The following is a 13,794-nucleotide window of genomic DNA, read 5'->3' as shown; positions in this document are numbered from 1 at the left end:
GTGACTGGGCTACTTCATGTTTGTTTATTATTATTTGAGCCCCAAATGGAACTCTCTGTTGGGAGTTATATGGTGTTTACGCGAGTTTTCTTATATTCTATGGGTACATGTGCTCATTCGTGTTTTATGTTTCAAACATTTGTAGGAAAGAAACGTTATTAAGAAAAATTAAAAGTCGTATTTTCTTTATAATGAAATTGTCAGTTTACTTTTACCAAGATACAGAATTAATTTCTGCACCTAATTTCATTCAACATTATTTCGACGAACACACCGTCGCAGTTCGACCGTTCTGTTTTCCAACGCACGAGAGTCCAGCATCGCGCAGGGAACGCATTAGATCGCCGGTGGAAGTAAACGTTGGATCCTAAGCTGGTCGTAAAGTTTCCCGATGAGAATATATGATCGGAATACTCGAAAATCCGCTCGTTACAGATCACACTTCCCTGGGAAAATACTTGTCGATATCCTCCTCGGGATTCCGTGACACTTGCTCTCCGGTGCACCAATCCTCGCGTGGCCAGCGTGTGTACGTGCATGAACCATGAACGAGAAAAGTGAGTGAAATTCGGTCATGCTGTCGTAGTCGCCATTCCGAAGCTCGAACACGTCCGCTCATAAGTCTATATGCGGAATAAGTATCCACTAGCTATCTTGCTGACCACCGTAGAATTTTACGGGAAAGAATGGTTTCACACTCTCGGGTATACCTGAGACGTATACGTGTTCCTAGAGGCAATACACGTACACACGCGAGTCGTCTGTACACGTACACCTCCTCCACACTCGCACGGATTTTTCCTGTCTACTTCGGAGCCGTGAGAAGTGGTCGCGAGCGGCCCACGTGAATTATACAGACCGTCATAATTTTCCCGTGGTTTTCCCCGTTAACATCAATGCAACCGCTGATCAATCTGTATTACCTAGCGCCACGCGAGGCCGCGTTTAGCTCCTTTATCGCCTGGTCGTCCCGTTGGAAGAATATCCCTCAGAGGGTTGGAAAGACAGACTTCTAGGAGAGACAGTTCTGTTAGTAGTAGGAAACGAAAACTTGCAAGACTTTCCGCAGCCACTTTTAAACGAATTTGTTTTGTACTCCTAGATCTGTAATATTTTATTTTGATTTTCTATTCGAACTGTGATATTAACCGAATGTCACCTTTTTGTTTCAGGTGAGTCAAGAGATCCCTAACTTGGACGAAACCATAGCTAATATTCAAAGATATTTCTCGAGACAGGTATTTATTATATCTACTGATTATTAACAAAGAAATGTTAGGTGATCTCAAAAAAATATAAGTATTTTATGGACTTTTGGCATTGTTATTTTGTTGTTAACGTTTTTGTAGTAACGCATCAAGTACCACTTAAAAACAACACCGCTATAGCAAAATTGAAAAAAAATAAAATGATTTCCGCGCACTGGGATAATGTGCAAATAATTGCCACGCTGTTTCTTCTCTAAATAAAATTTTAACGGGGCAGTATTCGCAAGACGTGCAGATAACGCGGCACAACAATTTATCCTTTCCCAACGAGTGGTACAAGTAGCCATTTTCAAACGGTGTCCCTCCGTCGTACGGCGGGATGAAATTACCATTCTCGGGGGCAATGAGTCGAAACTGTATTTGCAGCGAAAAAGGCATCTCATCGAGAACGGTGTTCCGATAACGAGCTGCTTGCTTTTACTCTCAGGGCATTAAGCTCGGTGGAAAGAGCTCGTGCGAAGTTAGGATTATTACGGGATTAAAGTGGTATAAACAGCTGCGTTATGTTTTTAACGCTGCGCCCGCGAGAAACGGGCAGGGGCGCTCGTAAAAACGTCGGGTGGACGTAAAAATGTTAAACATCTGCGAAAAGCTGTTTCATTATCGCGATAAATTGCGAGCGACGTGTAAATGTTGGGTGTTTGGGGATGGGATGATCTCTTTTAGAACTATAATGGGATATAAAATATAGAAATAGGAATCATACACTTTTACAAATTTTACGCTCCCATGAGTTTATCCCGTGTAATCACTAATAAAGTTTGCCTGGACTTACGATGTTCCCTCGGAAGAGACATCCGAGTGAAAGGGGTTAAAAATCGTCACAGGTTCCTTTCTGTCCACAATAGCCAACTACGTATAATAGAACAATAACCAAACACACCCAACGAAACATGTGCCAAGCCAGGTATCACGAGGTCGTCCAAGTACAGTACACCGATAATCGGTCTAACGACGACGCTCGTCTGAAAACAGGCTGCAGCTCAAGTACCGCGGGGGAGCGATCGACGCTTCCGTCATTGTATCAGCGACAAAGAGCTGCGAATACCAGAGGCCTTGAACGGCAAGGAAATTCCTTAAAGCCCTAAGAAAACGCGTCTGCCGCGGGATGGCTGGCATAGCACCCACGAGTAACTGGCGCGCGCCAGTTCAGAATGACAAAAGAGGCATTGTGCTCGCACGTGAGATTTCTGCGAGCCGGGTAACGCCCCAATCACTATATAACCTGCGCGTATAGTTCCAACCCTAGGACGTATACATACACCCGCTGAGCCTCTCTCGCTTATCGCATCGGGCCACGACATCCAGTCAGCTCTCTGCGTCGGAGCACCTTCTCTCCTTCACGAAATCCCGAAACCTGTTCTGCCTGCATGCCGCGCCGCTGTCGTCGGCTGACCCGCTCCGTTTGAAGCCAGCGCGTGCTCGCGTGCGACCGGATAAAGGTGCTCTTCTAGCGAATAAGCGAACTACCTCTCCGTTGGCGAGAATTCTCTTGTTGTACCATGGCACGTAACGTTCGAGAGCACGGTTGCTTCGCAATTACGCGGCGACACTTGACCTAGCGCGATGATGCCGTACGAATATTCGCATTCCTCGCGACACGGCGCGTGCATGTGCCAGCTACGTCTTGATTGCGAGAATAGAGGCGGAATTCGGCGGCATTCGAGTGCTTGCTCCAGTCTGGGAAGAGATTTTTGGTGGTCGAGTCAACTGTTGTTTGATATTTTTGACAAATATAGGCGATGTAGATTGGATGGGAATTTTGGAAGTGGACTGTGTCTCGAAGGGAGGATAGGTTAACTTTTGAGTCGTGTTATAGTAGATTATGATGGTAAAAGTAACTCGAGTGAAAATGTCCCTTGTACGTACTGCTACAGACTAGAGTTTGAAGAGGTTTCGAGTACTCATCCTCGATGAATAATAATTTTGTCCTAATGCGAGTGAAAGTGTTTCTCAGTGTAGAAGATTTAAAAAAAAAAAATGGAGGTTTGCTCTCCATCTGTAACGGTTAGATCGACACTGGCAGCAAGAACCAACGGATGGTATCATCAGTGTCGGATCCCTGACATTAAGGATCACTCCACTGTCCACTCGAAGCGGAACTTAAAGCGTCTCTAGCCTCGGGCTGACCGCAACGGGTTACCGGGAGAAGGTGAATCACTGCCAAGAACTCGCTACAATGATTGTTCCGAACTGATTCATCCCAACTGTTTCACGACACGTTCGGCGAAAGGTGTGGCGAAGAAGCAACTCACCGAGAGAGAGAGAGAGAGAGAGAGAGAGAGAGAGAGAGAGAGAGAGAGAAATTTGCTTCGTTACTAGGCGTGCGAACAAGTAATCAACCTCTTCTGATCAAAGTCGACGTTTACCATTGTTATAATACACAGCGAAACAATCATCCTGTTATTCCGTTTTCTCGACTAAATTACAAATGCCAGATCAATAAAGTGATAATTTCTCTTAAGTCAAGACGTTCCTTGCCTCTTGTTGTGAAATAGCTGAACGTTTTTATATTTCATACCTTTTTTATGCGTTTCTTGAACGCTTGGTAAGGATGGCAAGAAAAACCGAATCAGCAGAATCTGTTAAACTTACCCTCGCACTAGGGGGTTAACAGGGCTGCGTCAGTGCCGTTAAAGTGCCTCGAGTTTTGTTGGTCGTAAAAGATAACAGCAGTTTTATTAAAAATATTATTTTATATAATACATTCCACATAAATTAGTGCAGCGATACCGAATAGGTAAATATACTATTCCAGTTAAATACGGAATATAATATATAGAATCTTTATATAAATGTAGGAAAAACTATTGAGTGATTTGGCAAAAATACAACTATATGAAGAACCGCCACCGAGGCCCTCCCTGCTTCTTTCTGGAGGTCTTTCGAAGTACTCAGGAAGCTACCATGAGAAACTAGGTCAAGAAGCCCCAAACATATCCACTGTTTGAAACAGAATATCATATATATACCAACAAATTGAAACTACTTTTCCGGGAGTATAAAGAAATAGTGGATTACTCGTTCGTACGCCCCGGGCTACATCTGCCTCGTGCAACGAGTGCTTGTCACGGTCGCATAGTCGAACGTGTTTTATCCCCCCGCGTTGGCGATAAATCACGTCGAATTTAACAAACTTCAGCGTGCCAGCCATGATAATACACATATTCCCGGAAAATTTATACGTTCGTATTGCGCGTCGCTGTTGGCAATGCGTCTTTTTTTTATTATACGTCGACCTCGTTCTTTTTCATCCTTTAATTATTGTTTATCGCGGTTACGCGAGCTACATACGAGCCCGCGGCTCCTGCCGCGTTTTCAAGCAGAATTTCGCCACCACGACCTAGTCACGCGGGCAAGTCAATCATTCAACGCGAAACGAATTCCACGAAGTCCCGTACAACGTTTGCGGTAATACAGTCCACCCAGTTGGGTTTTCAGCGGTACGTCGGCGCCGTTTAATTTTACATACGCGTGATTTCCAACCCGCGATACGTTTTACGCCGCGATAATTCTCCCAATCGCTATCCTCTGTCCGAGCACTTCTGTGTGTCTGTTTGTTATTGGAGATATATGTACAAAAATTCGGTTGATAGTAATTGCTCTTTAGTTTCGAGTCTGATTAAAAATTCAGTCTAATTAGAAGACACCTGAAAATTCACTTCAATGACATGCATCTCTATCGGTACATGCTGATCTCTCTTAATTAAAAGACATCTGCTTGACAACGACCGATTTGCGAAATTGTGTCGAGACTGCTATCTCTGATAAACGCTTGCGTGAGCCGTACGAAGCATTTGGAAACGGTAATTTTATTCGGAACATCCGACAGAATCGGAGAGCGATCAGTAGCGAGTGCGTTGGTCGAGGATATTGCTTAAAATAACTCGCGAGCTTTAAATTAACCAGCAAACAATTTATCGACGTTGATAAGCTTTATGAAAGGTTCAGAAGGAAGGAAAGTGACTCCCGGCATAAACTGTCCGAACGTGATTGCCTTTCATCGCATGCTAGACAGAGAAAGAAGAATTTTTTGTGGCGCACTGTTACTGCAGATGAAAAGTCGATGTATTCCTGTCGATAATCTATTATCTCGTGTTGTTCAAAGGGATCCTGCGAAACAATGACAAGAACCAGCATTTTCGATTATAGAGGTTTTCATCGAGTTGTCATAATTTTCCATACGCGGATTTCTACCTTACGCGAACTCTCGCGTGCTGTTCGCTTTACACGTTTTTTGGGGTCGCAGTTCAATTAGTTGATCGAATTTCAGAACTGCACTTGTACCCTACACCCTCTTTTTTTTGTCTTTGTTCGGCATCCGTGCAGCTAGTTCAAGGGCGCGCCTCTGTTTTTACCCTTGCGCGTGCACGATCTGGGCTCGTTTCCAGTTCTTTTTTTTCGAGTTTTAAACGTTTTAATTCCGTTGTTTTAAAACCACACGCGCGCGCTTTGTCACGCCATGCGCGATTCCGAATATTCCGCATAATTAGGAGACGTTCGCTCGAGTTTCGGTTCCAGGTTGCGTGGATCGAACCGTCGACGTCATCTGTTTCTGCGACTACGTTTATTAAATCTCGAGTCTCTGTTTAAACTTTCAGGTATCGGGTAGGGTCGACGAATCGCAATAAGTGAATATTTAAAGGAAAAAACCCCCGTTTTGTTATTCGCCGCCCCCCGGAGTTAATCGATAAAGTTAGGAACGTCAATGCACCGCCGTTGGGCGAGTTAAAAATGCACCGTTGCATATTCAACAAGTTAATTCTATTTTCATCGCCGTGGGTCGATACACTTGACGCTGCGCCTCTTATTCGCTTGCACGCACGTGTTGTCTCACGACCAATTAGGGTGCACATGATATATGCACAATATATATATATATAATAGGGTGAGTGTAGAGTTTCTCTTGCGAGTTCTGTGTTAGTTTTGAAAAATGTTTGGATATAAACGGTATGAATACTTACGGAACTGAGCGTATGTTTTAATTTGATTCTTCTCCGAATTCTTAGAGGAAATACCCAGCGATAAATGAGATACGGCGCGAATAGTGTTTTGGCCAGGTTCTTGGGATTTCCTAGCATTATGCGTCGGACGCCAAGTTAATGCCGTATCCCGTTACGCGTTTGATGCACTTCGAAAACAACCTCTCGGTATCTCCGCCGGCGGCTGCGAAGAGTTAGTCTTCGATTATGTTCCCCAAGGAGCAATCCACGAAATAGCTCTCGGTCGGGATGGTCGAAGTAGCTTGAACGACGGTTACCGGGGTCGTTTGCTCGCATTTAAATGGAGCAAAGCATCGCCCCGATGGCACGGTGAAGTTCGCGACTGCATGTGTTCTGCCCGGCCACGGTTTCCCTGCTCGCAAGAGCGCATCCATCCGGTAAAATTGAATTAACGCTTCGGAGACCCTTGAAAACCGCACAGCCGTGATTTCCGAACGCAACGCGATCGTAGTTTTAGATTTCGGTCAGCGTCGTGTCTATTTCAGGGCTCATTTCACATTCCCCGAATCGAATTTATCGATACCCCGGCTACTGTTGACCTAAACGATCCAATATTTCACAGTTACCTGCCCCAAACCAGTGGTGACCAACCCTTTTGTTGGTTAAACCTTAGCAGTCCTTAGCAATAGTTTGTGGTTGCTATTGTTTTGCTTTCAATCAAAGTTTCCATGCCTTTCGGAAGATTCCCTAGTATCACAGATGAAACCTTGGACAATAGTATTCTTCGTATTCCTTCGTGTTCTACCAATTGGACATGGGGAATTTAACAAGATTACTCTCTGTTTAACACTAAACCTACCGAGGTTTAATTTGTACCAATTTCTACTATGACAAATACGCTTAGACATTTTTTTCAACTGCCGATAAATGTATGCGCTACTATAACCAACCAGAGCTCCGAAATGCGATTTTCTTATTTGGAAATCGTATCCCGTTCGAGCAACGTACCGAATGAAATTCGTACAAGAACATCTGGGTTCCGTTTCGAAATTTCCGTTCGACGTTCATTCCGTGCTCGTATTCCGACACAAACGCACGTACGTTTCCGCTTAAATTGACACTCATCCTCCGAGGAACCTGACGAAGTGTACACCTGGCTCGAGGAACGAGGAGCCTACGCGTAACTGTCGACTATCACGAGAGCGGCGAATAAGCGCGCCGTGACGACGAATACGGATCAGGCTTAATACCCGAATGATCCCTACCCACTCGATATGGAATCGGCACCCACGCGTTCGTTCCGTTTTTCGACATCTTTTTTTTTTCGATCGCAGTCGGCTTTCTAGCGAAGCGTCGAACAGTTCCTGTTTTACTAGCTATAATCGTATTACCAGACGCTTGTACAGCCACTTCTCGTGGATTACGTTGCTTCCCTTGGGAGCTTTTAATTTTTACGGACCCTTTGGCCAAGGGGTTATAGCGCTGGATGATTGAAACTCATTCGGCATTACGGTTTTTCCTTCGATCTCTTCGTTTCTCTAGCTTGTGTTCCCCGGTAGCGACGCAGCAGAATTAAAACGACTGTTGTCACTTCGTTTGCCATTGTCCACGGTGTCTTCTGTATATTTTAATGCGTGAGATTTCTTTCGTTCCTAACCAGTTTCTATTATATTCTGATGAATGTTTCCATGGAACGATAGCGAAAGTGTTCACGAATTTTAATGTAAGCATTTTAGGCTTTCTTTGAGGTGATTTTAAGTTTTATGGACTTCTTTGGCTAATGGTGGAATGACAATGGATGCGATTCGCAGGCCATCTGTCTATCGATGGTACGAAAATTGTGCGGAAAATCGCGACCGTGGACGCAGCGGGGGCGGTTAGGCGGCACCTGGTGCATTATATCCCCGGCGCTATCGCGAGTGCAACCCTCCGATATCGCGGGCCGCAACTTAAGGAAAAGAATTTTCGTTTAGCGTAGAAGAGAAAGCCTTTCGGTAGATTCGAGCGGAAAATTGGAAAATGGTTTATCGCGTGGCTCGGCCGCGAGGTTCGATGCATTTTTGCCGCCGCCAGATTTCGCCGGGGCTCGATACGCGTTCTGACGCGTTTTATTAAAATCCACCCCTCAGCGTTTCGACTGCGAGCCACGCCGTGTCGGTGGTCGAGGCACGCTAAAAATTTCGCGGAGCCGAACAATATTTATTTATCGTTGTATAATAAGCAGCGGTCGCGGGACTGATTTGTTCAGGCGCGGAGGTTGGGGGTGCGTGTCATTTAGGCTACTAGGAAAATTCTAGGAGACCTGGAGAGATGAGGATAGCGCCATTGAAAAGTAAGAAGAGAGGAAAGTAGGCAGTCAGAGTTCTCTTAACCTTGCAAAGAGGAGCTTTCGATTCTAGATTGTGAAATCAGTACCACGTAAGGGAATTAGGGAGAAGTCATTCTTAGCTCAGTGTCTTGATACAGTAATCCAACAAATAGCAAAGACAATGTAGTATAGCTAGAAAAGAAGCCTCAAGGTGCCCCTTATCGGTGCTTTACCTCACCGAGGTTCTACTTGCTTCCTTCGCCACTTTCAAAGGCGATGTAGTACTTTTTCTAGAGAAAAAGCTTTGATGGCGCCAGGACTGGCGCTTTTACTTTACTAAACTCTGGCGAGTAAACGGATCGACTTGGCTGGAGGAAGAGTTGTTCCAGAAACAACAGCCAGCGGTCTCTTGGTTCTCTTGGTACTTGCTACTTTGGCACTTTGATCTGCTCGTTGACAGAACGATGTCTCAAGTTAATTCCATCGGATTCATCGTCTCGCAGATGAACCAAACGACAGGACCATTAGGATGAACATCAAGTCAACTCTCGTCTTAGATTTCAAGCATGATTGAAACAACTATTTTTTCAAAAAAACCGTCCATACTGCAACAGTCCTATTCACTTTTGGTTAAACGATTTCACATTCAATGGTGCATACCATGCCGGTTCTGTAGCGGTCCCCAGTCGGTCGAGTTAAGCTGAGGAGATTCTACTAGTCGGGTTAGTATCTCGAATTGCCAAGATAATTGACTTTTTCAACTCTTCTCGATTTTTTGTCATTCCTCTTCTCGCCAACCGAGAACGGTAACCGTCGACTACTTCTACCACTTCTTCTTCTTCTTTCGTCTTAGCGTGTCTGGGTACCCGGCCAGAACTTTATTTTCCCCTCGCGGTCGCTCAAGGATCCCTGGCGCCGCGTTTTTGAAGTAAATAAAACTTTCCGCTAACTCGTTTCTCTTTCTGTTTGAATCTCTGAGTACCGATGACAGACACTGTGAATACGCAAGAACCCGTACGAACGAGCGGGATATCGAACGCAAGCGACTGCCGTCAGCTAGATCCAAACGGGGGAAAAGCGGCATGAATAATTAGGCAATTCTGAACGAATTCCACGATTACGGGCAGGAAACATCAATACCGCGACTTTTTTGCGGTAGGAAATACCGAATGGTTGATATCTGTTTTACGTTTCTAATACCGAGTACTGACGAAAGTAATTCAATTCGGAAACTGGACATCGCAACTTTGTAGCGTTAGCGAATTCGCGTCAGCGGTCGCGAATGTGTTAATATCAAACACGACTTCGCATACTAGCCCTGACGAATCCTGTGACAACGAGAATAGTCGGTGTTACAACTTCGACGGAAACAGATTTTATTGACGGCAAGAAAATCGATGTTGGACGACGCTATTATTATTCCAATGGGCTGGACTATATCACGCAAGAACGACAAGGTCCGTCGCGACAGTTTAATACTTAAAGACCCGGTCATGCGTTAACGCGAGCTTTTGTGCATTACGTTTAATACTCGGCCACGAGTTAATGCACGCCTTTGTTTATTCAATCTAATACCCTGTTGCGTGTTAACGCCTGCTTTTGTTTATTGCGTCTAATACCGCGCTTGCTAATGCGTGCTTTTGTTCGTTGAATCTATTATCTGGATTAGATATTGGCGAATCGAGAAATTATTTTCAACGAACGATTTTGTGCTTTTAATACGCTAGGTTATTCGGTTATTAAGTCTTGCCGGACGGTGGAGTGACGTTGGTAGGTCAAGAGTCTTGAAGGATTCAAAGGATTATAATATAATTGGTTCGTCAAAACTGTTTGTAGGATATATATAGAGAATTACCAGATAAATCTCAGGTCAATTTCTTGAGCAAGCAATTGCCTGAATTTTTATCAGGAAAAGCTCTATTAAATGATATATATCGCATAGTGATTTATGCATGACGGTGCACCGTCCTATTTCAGCCGAGTGGCCAGACAGTTCTTGAACGAACGATTTTCTAATTGATGGATAGGTCCTGCATAACTTATTGCCTCTGGTCTGCTCGAGCCTCGCATTTAAATTCGCTGGGCTTTTTTTTTCGGGTCCACGGACAAGCATTTGTTTATTGTATAACATTACATCTGTAAACAGAATTGTACTTCCTGTAGAAATAAAGATTGATCTATAATTATACCTAATAATAATTACAAAAGAATTCAAAAACAGATACAATCCTGGAGGAACGTCGACGAGGCACCAGTTCACGCACAACTTTTTCGTTGCTTCGCAGTCTTCGATCGATCCCACGTGTTACAGCACACCCTGTATAGGAGCTGGTGCAAATATTTTGCCAGCACATGCATACGCTCACCTCTGCGCGGAGTGATTACATACATATGTAGATGGACGGATCTAATAATGGAAATTATGTCCGGGTATACGTACCGTGTAATATGGTTGATCTATTCGCACATTCAGTAAACCATCCTATAACGCGGTGCTACAATATAATACTATGCGTATGGCCACTAATATGGCCGGTGGTCCATCGTGTGAATACCGAAATTGTGACCCATCACGTGGATCATCAGCCTTTTTACTGTGGTCCACCGTATGAGCCACGTGAAAATGGCTCAGTCTGTGTACCTACTAATTTATTCATATTTCCAATGTGGAAGTGATCTTGATCTATTGCTGTCACTTGTAAAAAAAAATATATACATATATGAGCCGTTCATTGCACGAATCGATTAACTCCACCGGTCGCATACAAATTGTAACATTACCGACGATTATTTTTTAGTTATTCTTTCTTATTAATTTTATATAGATGAATTTTAGATGAACATTTTGTTTAATGGAGTTAATCGATTTGTGCAATGAACGGCTCATGTATAAATGTATACGATTTATTAACAAATGAATGCATGAAAAAAATGGCTTGCAAACCATTTGAAACGTAAAGACGAAGCAGAGAATCCGCAAGTGCACGACGGTTACCTCCCCATAGATACTCGGTCCCGCGAACGTAAACAATTTGAAACCTCCCGGTCGCTTTGTGCGGCCAGACCTATTACCATATCCGAGCGTGCGTCCTCGCGCCCTAAAATCCATTTATATGTGTATATGCGCGTATTAACATAGTAACCCACTTATGTATATACATTTATTATATATATTATGCATTATATGTAGATTATGTATATGCTCCCGTATACATAAGATCGCGGTTCGCGCACATAAGCATCAATATGTCCAATATTCAAGCCTCCGTAAATACATACCTATACGCACCCGGGCAACGGTATTACGTGCATCCACGACCGATATAGGTCGGTTATAGGTAGAGGGTAATATTCGAGGATGCCGAAAGCACGTTCGAGCGATCGATCTCTCGGTCTGGCCCTCCCTCTTAGCGAGTCTTACGCCGACACGAGCTCCTTCGGTTCGCGGTGCCGGTTGCATTCGAGGGTTGGAGACTTCAGCTTCGCCAGGAGAGAAGCACGACCTGCTCCTGAAAGAGGGTAAGGAGCGCAGGACTGGTCCGCGGAGGAGGAGGCAAGACAGACTGTGGGGTTAGGGTGAAACGAAAAGGGCGGGAAAGGGAATGCAGAGTGATAGAACGGGAGGAGAAACGGAGGAGAGGAGAAGGGGTGGCTCTCTGAGTAGGTATCTCAACTTACGATTGCCTCGGGGGCGTGCACAGAAGTGCAAAGCAATCGTCTCCCTGGCTCGACCCTGTGGCTATAGGTTCTTCTGGAAACGGTAACGTATCGAAATACATGCGGGGGAAACGCTCTGCCCTGGCGTTGCCCTCCGTGCTCTCGCCGTGAGCTCGTGAAATTTCGACGATCTTTTCCTCGATCTTCGCCCCTCTTTACGAGTTGCCGCGCGCTACACTCTGAAACCGAGGGAACCTGGACGGTAACCTCAAAATCTAAAGTCATCGAATATGCCCTATACAAAGGGAGAACCCAACCTCTGATTTTCACCCTTTGCGCTCTATGTGGTCCGCCACGGTGTGCTCCAGCAACTCCAGATCGTGAGCTAGGGGTTGTTGCGTGTCGCCGTGGCGGCACCTCAGAGGCTGGGACACGAACTTGTACAGGAGACCCTGGAGGGCGAAGGAAAGGGTTTGGAACTTAGAAGAGAACTTTCTATATTAACTTGTGCACACTGTTGCAAGGTATATTAAAAGGCTTATTTGTTTCTTTGAGTTGAACATTGTAAATGGAGAACGAACGATACAGTTAGTAGATCGTAGTAAATGAACTAATAACAAGAAAGAAACTTTTGGGACAACCTAATGTATGAAAAATAAAAACAATATAGATATTAATACGGTTCTTTATTGTATTTAAATGGTAGTATTTAATAAAAACACCACTGATGAAATGCATCGTTTCTTTTCTTCGTGACAAACAAACAACGCAAGATACCTTCGAAAGATGCAAATGGGTTAATTGTAGTCTCTCGGGTCGTAAAGACACTTACTCTCGTGTATTTTGTTGCCGGCGAAGCCATGCGCAACCACCATCAGGGGATCCACCCTTAACAAGGTAGGACACCCTGCGCAAGAGCACCAGGGTTGTTCGTCTCGTCCCTGCTTCAGCCCTTCCGTGTTTCGCGAAAATGTACGAGCGCGCCGAATTCCCGCCGAGCTGGAATTCCCGTTGATCTTTTCCTCGATCTTCGCCCATTTCACGAGCTGCTGCGGCGCCGATCTCTCTGTGCCCTCGACGCTTACTTGCCTCCACGACACGGTGGATGCACGCGCAATTAAAGCGGTAAGAAATTGAAATTTCGCGCTCACTTCCCGCGCCGAACGGCTCCGTTACGTCCCCCGTAGGAGGTTTATCCGTTTGTTTTGTTCGTGGCTGGGGATTTATGGGAAAGTGCAAAACAGTTGTTCACGGTGAATTTATGAGTGCGGATCTGTTGCGAAGGGGATAAGTCGGAGGGAAGTGATATATCGGACATCGGAAAGGGCAGTGTCATAAATAAGGGAAGAGAATCAAGTTTCTTGCACTTTGCGCGAAGAAGCGACGAGGAGTCGTTCTTGAGGGATGAAAGAATTCTGATTTTGTGTGGGGTATTAACCCTTTGAAAGGGGCTTCTTTATCCGAACGTAATCCGAAATTCTAAAAGTTGGGACTGAACATCCTCTACAATAATCGAGCGCAGTTTGATGAGTGACTCGTGTCAGCGCAGCGCCGAAGTAGATTCGGTGCGCACTGGTCAGACAAAGAGTATCGAATTCTGACGAGAATGGAAACTTCT

At 44.8% G+C, this 13,794-nt stretch overlaps 1 protein-coding gene across 5 annotated transcripts in view; it reads left to right on the top strand.

Moving 5' to 3' along the window:
* The window catches only part of LOC128873657 (leucine-rich repeat-containing protein 4C-like), a 260,823-nt gene that overhangs the window by 56,470 nt on the left and 190,559 nt on the right, over window positions 1-13,794 (top strand). For 3 of the 5 annotated variants that reach the window (XM_054117362.1, XM_054117361.1, XM_054117365.1), the window contains one exon: window positions 1,173-1,238. The exons of the other annotated variants lie outside the window; for them this stretch is intronic. In XM_054117362.1, the coding sequence (XP_053973337.1) occupies window positions 1,173-1,238 (66 nt within the window). The remainder of the gene's footprint in view (window positions 1-1,172; window positions 1,239-13,794) is intronic. 5 annotated transcript variants of the gene reach the window in all.

Source organism: Hylaeus volcanicus, chromosome 3 (genome assembly GCF_026283585.1).
Source record: "Hylaeus volcanicus isolate JK05 chromosome 3, UHH_iyHylVolc1.0_haploid, whole genome shotgun sequence".
NCBI classification, from domain to species: Eukaryota; Metazoa; Arthropoda; class Insecta; order Hymenoptera; family Colletidae; genus Hylaeus; species Hylaeus volcanicus.
The sequence above is the reverse complement of the archived record's forward strand: the minus strand, read 5'-3'. Positions and strand labels throughout refer to the sequence as shown.